This window comes from Capricornis sumatraensis, chromosome 4 (assembly GCF_032405125.1).
Source record: "Capricornis sumatraensis isolate serow.1 chromosome 4, serow.2, whole genome shotgun sequence".
NCBI lineage: Eukaryota > Metazoa > Chordata > Mammalia > Artiodactyla > Bovidae > Capricornis > Capricornis sumatraensis.
In genome coordinates, this window is record NC_091072.1 from 18,178,036 (window position 1) to 18,193,321 (window position 15,286).

General features: G+C 35.7%; 1 protein-coding gene across 1 annotated transcript in view; it reads right to left on the minus strand.

Annotated features, from left to right (window-relative positions):
- The window catches only part of WRN (WRN RecQ like helicase), a 95,611-nt gene that overhangs the window by 14,226 nt on the left and 66,099 nt on the right, over positions 1 to 15,286 (minus strand). Inside the window, 7 exon segments of the mRNA XM_068971373.1 lie at positions 209 to 321; positions 553 to 628; positions 6,862 to 6,938; positions 7,724 to 7,796; positions 8,872 to 8,966; positions 9,045 to 9,215; positions 14,155 to 14,296. Of these exon segments, the coding sequence (XP_068827474.1) occupies positions 209 to 321; positions 553 to 628; positions 6,862 to 6,938; positions 7,724 to 7,796; positions 8,872 to 8,966; positions 9,045 to 9,215; positions 14,155 to 14,296 (747 nt within the window).

A 15,286-nucleotide genomic window follows, 5' to 3' on the forward strand; every position in this document is an offset into this window, starting at 1 on the left:
TCTTGGATCTGATTGCTGAAAACAGCTGGTTTCATGTAGAAATGTAGGACTAAAGCTCAGTGAAGAGATCTCTGGTATCAACATGGGAGATTTGGGAACCACTTCTCAGGTGTGACTGCTGGAGCCATAGTCATGATATCACTTAATGATATATTTTACAAATCTATTATGTTAGAAGAAAATGAGTTAAAATATGTAGATAGTTTACCTGATTTTGGCCATATCCACCAGTATTTTATTTGTTGCCAGAATAGCCGGAGGAACGTCCATTGTATTGGCATGTTTCTGCCTAGCTGCTACCAATTCGCCATATAATGCAGTCTGAACAAAAAGCAAATAAACAACATCTGTTTAAATGTGCTTAGAAATATCCAGGCCCTTATTTCAGAGTTTCAGATATTACATTTCCTCCTAGGATGAAAAATAAACTGAACTGTATCTTAGCCTCTTTGTTAAAGAACAATTTTTAGGATACTGGCAAGAGACTTTTAAGCATGCTTAGATTCATAACTATCTTCTCAAAAACTAACTGCCTCTCTACAAAAGCCATACCTGAGTCTCCTGCTCTTGAGTGGAAATAACAGGTTCTGAGGACTTGTAATATTTTCCTGGTGATGACACTATGGTGCTAAAACAATGAAAAGAAAATTAATAACAAAAGGTTTTCTTTCTCCAAGTTCACTTTCTATTCTGCCTTCCAAATGAGAATATCTTTCCAACTCAATATTAACACTTGTATGTCGTAATACCAGTAAAGTGACTGTTACTTGAATGACAGCCTAGATTTTAAACATCCTGGATCAAATACATACATTATAAAGGTAAAGTTAAAACTGTAATCTGAGTTCATCACAAAATTGGTATAATTAAGAATAGCATTTGCCTCCTCCTCCTCCTCAATCAAATTCTTTGAAAGAAAATACTCCTTATCTACACCGAAGTAAAACAAGATGTTTTTAAACCAAGAGGAATACAATCTATAATCCTTCTTGTGATAGCACTGTTAATAAATTATAATAATTTTTGGTTGCTGAGGAAAATTAGCATGGATTTAATTATTGACAATTTCTTCAAAATCAAACTAACAAAAATAAGCCAGAAGGTGTAATTTTGCCTTTGACTCCTTAAAAGAAGACTTCAAAACACCCAATTAGCAATGAAAGGTGTTAGGCAGCACATTAGACAGAACACCAACTTCTACAAGAGGCATTTCTCGCTGATAAATTACTTATAAAGAGGAAAAGTTATAAAAATGAAATTGTATAGACTAGCATACGTAAAAGATGTCAAAGTTAAATAAATTTCTGCTTTTAGGGGTGAAAGAGAAGAACACGCTTGATATTTAAGAAATGCTTATACATTTCCCAGTTGCAAGGGCTCAACATCTACAGTGTGAAGACTTCAATTTTATAATTATCAGATCCTATCACTAAAACAGATTTGAACATGAGGAAAGACAACTCCAGTTCAAAGAATTAGTCATATCAGATTACTCAAGACAATTATAAATTTGTTTGAAGTAATATATTTACTTTTATCTTAGTATTTACGGAAATCTTTATACTAATGGACTATTTGCAAACTGTTACTTTAAAATAGTTCTCAGAAAAATGTTATTATCATATATACTGGCAAAATTCTGGCTAATATACCCCGGAAGCAGAAATACATGTGGAAAATGTTTGATAGAAGACATTTTCCCTATGAATGCTATAACAAGTGTACAGAAGGGCTTCCCTGGTGGCTCAGTGGTAAAGAATCCGCCTGCCAAGGCAGCTGTCATGGGTTTGATCCCTGGTCTGAGAAGGTCTCATATGACGTGGAGCAACTAAGCCCATGTGCCACAGCTATTGGGCCCGTGCTCTAGTGTAGAGCCCACGTTCTGCAACGAGGAGCTCGCACACCACAACTAGAGAGGAGCCCCCACTCACCACAACTAAAGAAAAGCCTCTGCAGCAACAAAGACCTAGCACAGCCAAAAGTTAATAAAATCAGAAAAAGAAAGTGCACAGAAGAAAATTCAAAATATATGATGAATATCATCAAAGAGGTAACTGAAGATCCTATACCCGTGAATCAAGAAAGGACTGCTACACATGGATTGACAAAGAAGACAGAGAATGAAAAATAGTTCTTAGAAATTAGAATTTTGATAACTAAGACTAAAATCTCACTAGATGCGTTAGTTGCTCAGTCGTGTCTGACTCTTTATGAGCCCAGGGACTGCAGTCCACCAGGCTCCTTTGTCCATGGGATTCTCCAAAGGCAAGAATACTGGAATGGGCAGCCTTTCCCTTCTCTAGGGGATCTTCCCACCCAGAAATCAAACCCAGGTCTCCCACATTGCAGGCAGATTCTTTACCAAATGACCCAACAGAGAAGCTTCTCATTAGATGGGAGGGGATACAAAGGCGAGGGACTCTCCAAGAAAATAAACAAATGAAAACAGGCTGAAAATAGGAGAAATTAAAAATTAGTAATAGGAACATTAAAAATCAAGAAAACAAAGAAGATAATTAAGGGAGCGGTGGTCATAATAACACAGTTTGCCTTACTATACAGTATTTGAGAATATATAATAAAAACAAATTATTTATATGACCCAAACTTGAAATATAATTTTGTTCCAGGGAGGCAAAGGGATTGAAAGTAAGGAAATGAGGGAAGTGGATATGGGAAACAAGCCTTTAGTTTACCATTACAGAATATAAACAGAAAATTTCTAAAATTAATTAAGTCAAAAAACAGTCATCTAAGCATGTCAGAAACATGCAGGCAACCTCACACCTGTCAGAATGGCTATCATCAAAAGTCTATGAATAACACATGTTGAAGGGGATGCAGAGAAAAGGAAATCCTTGTACAATGCTGGTAAGAATGTAAACTGGTGCAGCCACTACAGAAAACTGTATGGAGGTCACTCAAAAAACTTAAGAGTTGCCATATGATCCAGCAATTCCACAACTAGGTACACAGCCAGAAAAAAGCAAACACACTAATTCGAAGCTACATAGATGCCAGTGTTCACTATTTATAACAGCCAAGATATGGAAGCAACCCAAGTGCTCATCAACAGATGAATGGATAAAAAAGATGTGGTGTACAGATATACAATGGACTATTACTCAGCCATAAAAAGAAGGAAATTCTGCTATCTGCAACAACATGGATGGACCTAGAGAATAGTATCTGTAGTGAAGTTAAGTCAGGAAGAGAAAGGCAAATACTGGATGATATCACTTATGTGCTAAGCTTGCCAGGCTCCTCTGTCCATGGGATTCTCTGGAATGGGTTGCCATTTTCTCCTCCAGGGAATCTTCCCAACCCAGGAATTGAACCCATGTCTCTTACGTCCCCTGCATTGGCAGGTGGGTTCTTCACCACTAGTGCCACCTGGGAAGCCATGATATCACTTATATGTGGAATCTAAAAACTAACAAAATGAATGTATATGGAAAAGTCACACGTTTTGTACCAAAGGGAAGAGGGAGGCGGGGAGGGGCTAATTTAGGAGAATGGGATTAAAAGTTACAAACTACTATGTTTAAAAATAAATAAGCAACAAGGATATATTGTAAAGCACAAGGAATTGTAGCCATTATCTTGTAATAACTTTAATGGAATATAATCAGTAAAAATACAGAATCACTATGCTGTACACCTGAAGGAAGTGAAAGTGAAAGTCGCTTAGCCGTATCCGACTCTTTGGGACCCCATGGATTATACAGTCCATGGAATTCTCCAAATTATATTGCAAATCAACAATACATCCATTTTATAAAAAAGGAAAGATGAGTGATTGAAAACAATAGCCCCCTCTCTTAGCCTTTTCCCCACTTTTTCAGCCTTTCAAAGAGAAATGTACAATAAAAATAAAACATATGTTGAAAAGGCATTTTTTTAAAAAAAGAAATATGGAGGCCAATTGCTTCTATAAAACAGAACATGGGTTTGAGAAGGGTGTGAACTTATGCTTTGTTATATGTCTTTAAGTGCCAATTGACTTTTTAAAAATTCACATGTATTATTTTAATGAAAATTCAAATGAAATTTAAAATAATAGTTATTCTGTACACTAAGCCTGTCCATTAAAATTAACTACTGGACCACTCCACAGGTATCTCAAAGTTGGGTTTGTCTATCACTAAAACTCCTAAGTTAACCTCATCCCCTAACATACAACCCTTCATGTCACATGAAGGGCTTCCTCCTACAAGGCTCAGTGAAGGCAATGGCAGCACTTACCCTACTCTCAAAGACAGAAATCCAAGCGTCAGAGTCAAGTCCTCCATTTTATCAACCCGTATCTTCAGTCGCTGAGTCCTAACAATTCCATCTCCTAACTATCTCACAGATCTCTTCTCTCCACGCCTACTGCCACTTCCCTCGACTAATCTACCATCACCTCCTGCAAATGGCACACCAACAGGCTTTCTACTAGTCTCTACAATGCTGCTCCTCCTGCAATCCATACCATCCACAGCCAGAGTCATCAACCACAGGTCGACACGCTAGGGTGCTCAGGCCAAATCTGTCTGTTCTGGCCAAGTTTGTAGCTAAGAATGGCTTCTGTACATTTTTTTAAAGGTTAAAAAAAAAAAATCAAAAGAAGAACATTTTGTGACATGTGAAAATTAAATGAAATTCAAATTTCGGTGTCCCTAAATAAAGTTTTATTGGAAAAGAGCCCTGCTCACTCATTTTCATATCATCCATGGCTGCTTTGAGGCCATAATGGCAAAGTTGTATAGTTGAGATGGAGACCAAGTGAAAAGTTAAAGTCACTCAATCGTGTCCGACTCTTTGCAGCCCCATGCACTATACAGTCCATGGAATTCTCCAGGCCAGAATACTGGAGTAGGTAGCCTTTTCCTTCTCCAGGGGATCTTTCCAATGCAGGGATCGAACCCAGGTCTCCCACATTCCAGGGAGATTCTTTACCAGCTGAGCCACCAGGGAAGCCCAAGAATACTGGAGTGGGTAGCCTATCCCTTCTCCAGGGGCTCTTCCCCACTCAGGAATCAAACCAGGGTCTCTTGCATTGCAGGCAAATTCTTTACCAGCTGAGCTACCAGGGAAGCCCACCTGGCCTTCAAAGCCTAAAATACTTCTTATCTGATCCTTCATAGAAAATGTTTGTCAACACCTGTTCTCAGTCATAAATTTGATTATGTCACTGTCCTGCTTAAAACTCTTCCTTGGCTCCAACTGCCTTTATGATCAAATGGAGTGCTTGAAAGGAACTGGATATTCTTGTTGTTATTGTTGTTAGTCGCTCTGCTGCTAAGCTGCTGCTAAGTCGCTTCAGTCGTGTCCGACTCTGTGTGACCCCATAGACGGCAGCCCACCGGGCTCCCCCGTCCCTGGGATTCTCCAGGCAAGAACACTGGAGTGGGGTGTCATCGCCTTCTCCAGTTTAGTCGCTCAGTTGTGTCCAAATCTATTCAACCCCACTGACTGTAGCCTACCAGGGCTTTTCCAGGCAAAAATACTGGAGGAGGTTGACATTTCCTCCTCCAGGGGATCTTCCGGACCCAGGGATCGAGCCCGCATCTCCTGATAGGCAGGCAGATATTTTCACCACTGTGCCACCTGGGAAGCCCACCAGATACTCGAGACCCTGTTCAATTTTCCAGTCTTAAATGTCACCACTCCCTTGCTTCCCTCTCCCAGGGAACTACTAGCAAACTACTGAGCTCCTCAATCATGTCATCCTCTCCTGCTTTCAGGTTTTAATGTGTGAGCCATTCTACTGCTTAGAAAGCATTTCCTCATTTCACCTAACTTCTACTTAAGCCTCAAGTGTCACTTCCAAAGTGTGTTTCCAAAGTGCCACAGCTCTGGATTGTAATTTTCTGTTCCCTCATCTGTATATCCCACTAGAATACAAACTCTGAGAGGGCCAGCGACTATGTCTGTATTAATCTCCACCCAATCCCAGTGCCTAAGGTAGTCCGTGGCACCAAGAAGTCACAGGGAATGTTTAAGTAAAGAAATGCTTCAGCATACTGAATAGGTTTATTGTTCTGCACACTCCTTAAACCTTTTGCTTACATGAAACACAGTAATCACATAGGACATATATCCAATCAAAAAGAAATCATTTGGTGTGGAAGACTGGTATTATATATAGTAAATGTTTCTATAGGCTCCAAAGCAATATTATTGAAGTGAGCACACCATTTAGAGAACAAACCATTTTCTTTCACTTAATATGTATGCAAATGTAGTCCACTTAACTGGTGCGTATGTCCTCACAAGTTTTTAAATTCTCTATTTTCAGACCTTCTACAATTCGGTACATTCTCCATACTTTCATTAAGTCAGAAAGACAAATATTAAGCTTGAAAGCACAGTAGGTGTATCACCTTAATATCCACCATTGTATGTTGCCATAAGATCTTTCTTGAAAATGAAGTGGGAATATATATATTTCATACAAATTATAATTAAATAGTGTATAGATGCTAAAGGTTAACAAATATAGATTTGAAAGTCACCTCTGTTATTAATTTATGCTCCTGACAAGTTAGTTAACTTAACCCTTAAGTCTCTTCAACTGTAAAATAGGGACAAATAATAGTAGCTAACTCATAGGTTGTTGTAGGCATTAAATGAGATATTACTTCTATAAAGACTAGCATTTAGCACAAGCCTGGCAAACAATAATATCCAGAAGTGTTAGCTCTTAATGTTAAAACTATAATTTTATAAGTCTGCCTTAATAATTGTATTACTGGAGGCTTATGTTTAAACTTCCTTCTGCCAGTGAAATAACCCAACATCTGATAGAGCTTTCTCTCTCGAAAAGAAAAAGTGCTAACACAGTGATTATAGAGAATAAAAATGTGAATTCTGTACCTGTTTTTAGGACTGTTTCTCCCAGAAGAAATTTTATCATGTGCTTTGTAAGAATACATCTGATCCAAGTTAAACTGCTTTTAAACATATGAAGATCCATTAAAAAAAAAGTTTCAAAAATCTTTTAAATATGCAGAAAATAAAATACAAAATATTACAATGATAATTTTTCCTCTGACTAAACATCTCATCAAAGAAATCAGCTGAAAATAAGCTCATGAATGATTAATTTCTAATGTTCTAAAGGCAGTTGGAATACAGTGTAATATCCCATTCCTTCCAAATCTAGAGAATATGTGATCTAAAGAATTCTTAGAGACATAGAAAGAGCCAAAGTCATAAAAATGATCTAATTACATTCTGCATACTTTAAGAAAGCAGAAAAAATTCACCAGAAAATTTAATTCATTTGTCCATCACCCCATCACCCTAGTATTCCAATTAGTGGAAGTCTGCCTGTGGATAAGTATTTAATCTGTAATAGTTACCTAAGATCCAAAACAAAGCAAGAAAATGTGTGTGTGTAACTTTAATGAGAACATTCAGGAATCAAGCTTGTTTTTCGATCAACTAAAAGTATCATAATCGTTAAGAAAAAAAAGACTCCAAACCAAATGAGTTATGAAGTAGGCATAAAAGAAAAAGAAAGTTACTTGCTCAAATACTTCTGTTCTATTAATTCCAGAAATCATATATTACATATTTTATTCTGTTCATATAATTTCTCTCTCCAAATTTTATCTCTTACTCTATATGGTGTTTTCCTCTTTGAGTGGAAATAAAATGGAAATAAAAATTAAAATAGAAATTGCACCAATGAAGAATGAAATAAATAAGAACCATCTCTTTAACAAAAACAAACCTTCTCTGAAGTTAATTCAACTGGTACTTGATCAGAGACATGTTCCTCAGTGCCTGAAGATACAGCTTTAGAACTGAAAAGTAATAAAATTTTCTCAAATGTTAAAATGTAATTATTTAATACATGAATCATCACACCTCTACTCTTAGAGAGGCAGATGAGATTATATTACTCTTTTAGGACTGATGATTTCTTTAAATCAATTCCCCGCCACCCCAAGAGAGCTTAAGCTTTTTAAATTTTTTAAGTTTTAAAAGTAAAACTGATAATCTAATGTATTACATTGTGATTAGTCAGTAATACTGTATTATAAACTTCAGAGTCACTAAGAGACTAAATCTTACTTGCTCTCTACACAGAAAATTTATATTCAAGTAATGAGTTATGTACTATTGCCATAATCATAGTGTAATATGTAAATGTATCAAACCAATACTTGTACACCTCAAACTTACACAGTGTTACATGTCAATTATATCTCATTTCTTTAAAAAAAGGAAAAAAAACTGAAAAATGATCAATAATGTATAAAAGTATATAATGTATAAAAGTATGATCAATAATGTATAAAAATTATAAAAACGTATAAATAATGTATAAAAGTAAGTAGGCAAAAACACATGTATTCCTTTCCCATCTTCTATATAGAAGAAGGCAATAAGGGATATGGATTCTTTCGTACTGATCTCAATGCTGTTTCTTTATTTTATTTATTTTTAATTACAGTTGATTTACCAGACTGTGTTAGTTTCAGGTGTAAAGTGAAGTGATTCTTTTATACATACATACATATATATATATATGTGTGTGTGTGTGTGTGTGTATATGTCTACATTCTTTTTCTTTCCTGATTCTTTACCATTACAGTTTATTACAAGATATCAAATATAATTCCCTTTGATATATACTTCCTTAATCAATAGGAAAGCAGCTTTCTAAATACCATAGTCAACTACTTCCTATACACTAAGAATACCTTCTGAGTGTTCTATGATTTATTCTCCCTACTGACGGCCACCTCCAAACTGACTAAAAGAGGCATGCAAAAATGATTCTCTTTATTCATTTTACCCCGTGTGGTGCCTGCAAATTGGCATAAAATGAATCATAAAAACCTGAAAGTTTAAAAGAAAAAATGAAAAATGAACCTTGGTAGAAATGTCCTTGGACACAATTGTTCATTGGCTTGAAGTAAAAGCCTCTGAGGAGATTCTGTTTTGGCTTTAGCAAACCAGTTTCTACCCTATTGAACACAAGAAGACTCTTTTTAATGCACAGTGAGAACATGAAATCAAATCAGGCAGACTTCTGCATGGTTTACCTTTTCTGTAAGGGTGCAAATCTTTACGTATTTGCTATGCCCAGGAACTTCTGCCAAGAATCCCTCAATGATGAGTTGACGGGAAAGAGCCTTCCACCAATTCTCTGTGTGGTCCTTGCCCGTACCAAAGACACTGTGACTGCGGTATCTATCTTCAAGACGCTGGGAATTCTGAAATTGGGAATAAAACTTAAAGTGTTTATTTAATTAAACAGGAGAAGTAAAACACAAAACCATATACTGATTCTTTGGCTTTAATACTTAAGTTTCAGCTTTAAAAACCCACGAATTTTTATACCCATCCTGCTTGCTCTGAATACCTAACTCACAAAAAAAACACTTCAAATAGTGTTCCTTTTCTACTTTAAAAGAAAATGGCAGGAAATTTCATATAAAAATCACAAGCATTTCCCAATGCATAGGTACTTACTAGCTTTTTGATATGGGGCAAGTTGGTTACTTATCTGTGTTTCTATTTCCTTGGCTGCTATATAATAATAATTCCAATCTCTTGGGGATGTTGTGAAGATTAAGTCAGTAACCAGGACAGGACAGAGCCTGGCTCCATAATACTAACTTTCTTTTTATGAGCTAACAGCTGATCCTTTAACTTAACCTTCATTCCTTAACATAAAAGTAAAAGCCCTGACTCAGTATCTAGTCAGTTTTCCTGGAACACTTGTAATGGCATTCTACACTTGCTGGGGGCTTACTTTTCTAGTAGGAGACTCTATTGCTTGCAAACTAATAACACCAAAGGTATTAAGTTGCCTGACTAGTACTTATTAGCAATCTGGACTCTAAAAATCATTCCTCTAGTCTTCCCTTTCATAAGCAGAACACGTGAAGTGAATGAACACATTTACTAGTATGAAGTAAGAAGATGCTCTTCTCATCAGTAGGGGTAACTGTCTCTTCCCCTTTCATGAGCAATAATCACTGTGAATACTGTGTGTGGTGGGAATAAATTTACACTGCCTTGTTTCCATGGCAATCCCCACACAGAAAATATTTCTGCTCTTCCACACGGAGCATTTTGTCTTAAAGGAACCATATTCCTTTCTCAACTAGAAATCCAAACTTACCCAAGTAACATTTTTGAAAAGTCAGAATACTTTTCAGCAACAAATGTCTAACAATTTTTTCCTCTGTGCGAGGCATCTTCCATTTATTACGTATATGTTCCAGTTAACTTAATTTTCCAGGTTAACCCACAGACAAAGGAAACTGCTAAGGATGAGAAAGTTGCTATAGAGGACATGGGGACTTGGGCACTGATTTTTACAGAGCACACAATTTTACACACACATTCTAACCAATCATAAACCTTTCTTCCAGTACCTCTAGATCATTCAACTTAAAAATACAAATTTAAAACTGCAGGTGAACAGCATAATAAAACAGAAACAGCCCTAGAACAGGAGTTAGGAAAGCTGTCATTCATCCTGCTTCTGATACAAAGCAGACCTGAGGCAGCTCATTTACCTTCTGGGATTTTGTATCAGCCATTGTGTAAAAGGTGGTAGAGTTAAACAATCGTTTCTCTCTAATAAGAGTCTTTACGTCTATGGGGCAACATCTCAAAAATGGAAATTATCAACCCATTCTTTCCCTTTAAAAAGCAGGTTGGAAAAATCAGGGTACCAAATGATGCATCAAGGAATGTGGAAACCTACTAACAGAGGGATGTGTGTTAGAATAAAGAGAATCATATCCCCAATCTTTAAACCACTATCAGGCTTCCCAAGTGGCTCAGTGATAAAGGATCCACCTGCCAATGAAAGGAGACTCAGAAGACACAGTTTTCGACCGCTGGGTTGGGAAGATCCCCTGGAGGAGAAAATGTCAAACCACTCCCGTATTCTCGCCTGAGAAATCCCATGGACAGAAGAGCCTGGTGGGCCATAGTCCATGGGGTCATAAAGAGTCAGACACGACTGAGTAACTGAACACACACACATGCTATCATGATACAGAAAACAAACTTGCCACTTCTCTGAATAAACGTCTTTTAAAAAAATCACAGTTGCTTGTTGGTGGAGGTTCTTCTTGCTAGGAATGCCACATTCCCCTCCATGCCTTCTTCCCCTGATCCATCTCTGAGCACACCAATCTACTCTTAGCGTCCACAAAATGGAAAAACTACTCTAGTTTTGCAGCTATGAACAACCACTCTCTCTTCAGAATCTGAATAATACTTTAACCTATTCCTTTGCTCCTCATCTCTTTCTATGCTGCAATATACTTATTTCTTCTCAAGTAACATCTTCCATACTGGATGATAAGTTTCATCTAATTTCACTTTGAATTCCCCACAAAACAGAGTACAGTGCCTCACACAAAAATAGATGTTTAGGTTCTTCCATGACGGTCCAGTGGCTAGGACTCCGCACTTGTGTTGCCTGGGGCACAGGTTCAATCCCTGGTTGAGGAACTAAGATCTCTCATGCCCCTGAGGCACAGCCACACACACACACAGAGACACACTCACACACACACCGAAAATGTTTAATAACTAGCAGAAAAAAAAATTATAAACTCTTCACTCCTGAGGTTTTAATTTCCTGTGTTCTTAAAGTACAAAGTTCATAGTCTCTGTCTATATTAACTAATTTTTTCCTTTTGCTTCTTTTCCAGTCCCTTCAAGTCAAAGTTCACAGCTACCATTTCAGGTCTTAAAAAAGTCACTTCTGGAACTGCTATTCTATGTGAATAATCAAGCCAAAATATAAAGATAATTATCTCTAGGCATATATATCAATCTGATAAAATAACCTGTCCAGAAAATTAAATGGATAACCCTCTCCTGCTAGAAAGCTTGAAAATTAAAAAGGGTGATTAAAACTACCAATAGTTTTTCAATGGCTGCATATAGTCAAAGCATCTTTTATGAAGTGTTCTCTAATTCTGGAGCCATGATATGGTTCAGCACTTTAATAGGAAAGAGGTTTCACTTAATCTCCTAATTATGCAAATTAATCACTGTATCTGTTTTCTAATCTGTAAAATTAAGATAACTGCATATCTTAATACTATTCACAAAGGTGTTTAAAGATTTTTGGAAATCTCTTTATGTGGTGAGCTAGACCTCTAAAACAAATTTCCTTAGGCAACATTTCTACTATTTATTTTCCAACAAAACTTATGCTTTAAAAACAAAATTTCCCATTGCACTGGGACAACACTAAAGGATGGGATGGGGAGGGAGGTGGGAGTGGGGTTCAGGATGGGGGACACATGTACAACCATGGCTGATTCATGTCAATGTATGGCAAAAACCACTACAGTACTGTAAAGTAATTAGCCTCCAATTAGAATAAATAAATAAATTTAAAAAATTTCAAACTATTCACAAACACCTGGATGGCCCGAAAAATCATTTATACTATTTGTAAACATCTTATGTAACGGAGGAAAATCATGTATAGCTGAAATACTTGTTTTACGTGTACAAATATCTCTTTAAATAAACTCAAAGAGTTTCAATTTTAAGGTATTTAATTATCACAGAGATAAAAATTATCTATAAAGATATCAATTTTTCCTAAATTAGGTAAGGTGGACAATTCACTAAATTCTCAAAGGAGATACAATTATAATTTTTAAAATAATATCCCAGTAGATGCCAAGATCTCTGAAATAAGAGAGAAAAAAAACTTGCCTTATTTTCACTGTAGTTAATGTGTACAAATTTTCGTTAAGTGGTACTTTTGAAAAAGTTTTACACCTTTATCTAGCAAGGGTAATATAAAATTTCACAAAGAATAAACTTCTTAATTTGTAGACTCCCAGAAGAGACCGTCAGTATAAGTGGTCTGACTTGGTTTTTAAATAATAGGTGAAATCTGATCCCTCTTGTGACCAGTTCAAGTTTGTCTAGGAGCCCACTTCCATTTATCTGTTGATACTGGATACTGCTGGGTTATACCAAATTAAAACAAGGCTAATTTTTATAAATTATACATTCAGCTGGGATACACAGGATTTGAGGATGACAGAGACAAAAAATTTTCATAGATCTCAATTATATTTAATCTGTTCCTTGCAACTTGAATTCTTTTATATAAAAAAATACTGCAGCACTCATAGTTGCTAGTCCAAGCTCCTCAGGCAACACTTCTACCATGAGATTTCAAATCAAATCAAATCAAATCAAATTTTAAACTCCATTCAGAATCTAAAAATATCAGTACCTGAAGGTAACATGCTTTCAATCTTTCATTAAAAATATTTTACAACTGACTACCTTCAAAATTCTCTTTCCAAACAGAACAAAAACTCAGAAAGTAAATATTTACATGAGGTATTTAAGAATTTAACAAATAAATGCTGACCTAAATTATTTTCAGAATTCTACATACAAAGTGAGAATTTTAATCTCTACTCTTAGTATATTTTTAATAATTATACACAGTTGCAAAGGATTCTATCTCCCACTTATTTTTTTTTTCAACCAATATCAATATATAAAACTTAACTTTACAGACTTGTAAATCAGGAATAAAATCACATAAACAAAAGGACTACAGAAAAAGCTCCTTGGCTATAAGGGTCATGACCTACTCATATTTGTACCTGCAGCTGTTAGCATAATGCTGGCACGCTAATCACTCAAAAGAAAACAAGTAGCTGAATTAACTATTTTTTTCATTAGTTAAGAAACAGAAAACTTTCTAGGAATTTTAAATGCTTCTTATAAAAAAAAAGCAGAAGGAAAGAAAAACCATATAACCAAATATTATAACTGAACTGAGACATTTACAAAAGATCACTAAAATTTTAAGTTATGCTCAAAAATTTTACTACTTTTCAGGGCACCAAAAAACACAAATTTGTTCTACTTGTCCCTTGACACAATGAAAGTTAACTTATTCTTAATTATCCCAAAAAAAGACCAGCCTAGGGATTCATCCGACTGCAATGTAATAAACTAAGACAGACAGCCTGGAAGCATTCTTAATGATACACCCAGGTTTTGTCAAAAGTAATTAATGCAGTGCTGCCCTGGAACTTAATATGACTCTGAGTTTCTGATAACTAAAGCCAAAGCTATAATCACAAAACAGCAAACCTCTGAAGAAAAGTACAATGGGAGTGAAAGAAGACTTACAGATCCTCGGAGAAACAAAACTGGGATCCCAATGCCAAACCTTCCTCCTAAGATGGTCACAGCAGATAAGAGCTGGAATGCTTGCGGACCAAAGTCCTGTAACACATCATCTGAGTCTTCAAGGGAAAAGCAGTGATCCAATCTAAATAAAAACAATATGTTAAGAAAGTTTAGTCAAGCCATGTACCTTTAGAAATTAAAGAGTTAGTATAATAATTAAATAAGTAAATTGAAAAAAAAAAATTCCAGTAAAAAATATTTCAAATGTGCCAACTGCTTCAGAAACTACAAATAAAATTCAACACAGCAAAGAGCATGTGAAGTATGTAGAACATGAAATATAAGCTGTAATACAGCATCACAGCTATGTCATGTTGATGTTTCTCAAACCCTAGCGCCCCAGAACCCAAGTTTGACAGGAGGCACTTCAGCCCAAAAACAGAAGAGAAAAAGGTTCAAGCAGGCAGAAATGTAGGGTTATCACTTGAAGCACTTCACTTGATCGATTGTATAAACGCTGGATTTTTGTGTTAGGTTTTGGTGGAAGAAAAAGGGTTATTGCCCTCACTCCCCCAAAACGTTTTGAACTGAACAAACAAATCTCCTGTGCTATCAATCATTAGTTTAAAATCTAACCACTGTAAAATATGACCAAAGATGATAAACTGTTCATTTAAGACCATTTAGAAGTTAAATTCTTAAGCCATCCTTCAAGCAGATTTGAAATTATCATTAATACAAATGAAAATTCTTTAGAGCACATTGAGAACAAAAGAACTTAAGAAAAAATCTAACACGGCTCAACTATCTAATTCAGTTGCTTTCTTTATAATAAATATCTTTGAAATAACAAGAAGAATATAGTCAGTATTCTAGATATATTTGAGGGAAAAAGGCTATGCTTAGGTTTATTCTCTACAATAACTATTTTAGCAAGATACTTAGCTCATTAATTTTCTTTTCTGTTATGAGTATTTAAAGTTATCAAATTTCCATAAAGTATCACCTATGCTGCAGCATACAAGTTGTAGTGTATATTACTGTAATGATCACTAAGCTCTAAAAATGTTTTAATTTCCAGTTTGAGTTTTCCCTTGATTGATGAGTTACTGTAAAACAGTATTTTAAATTT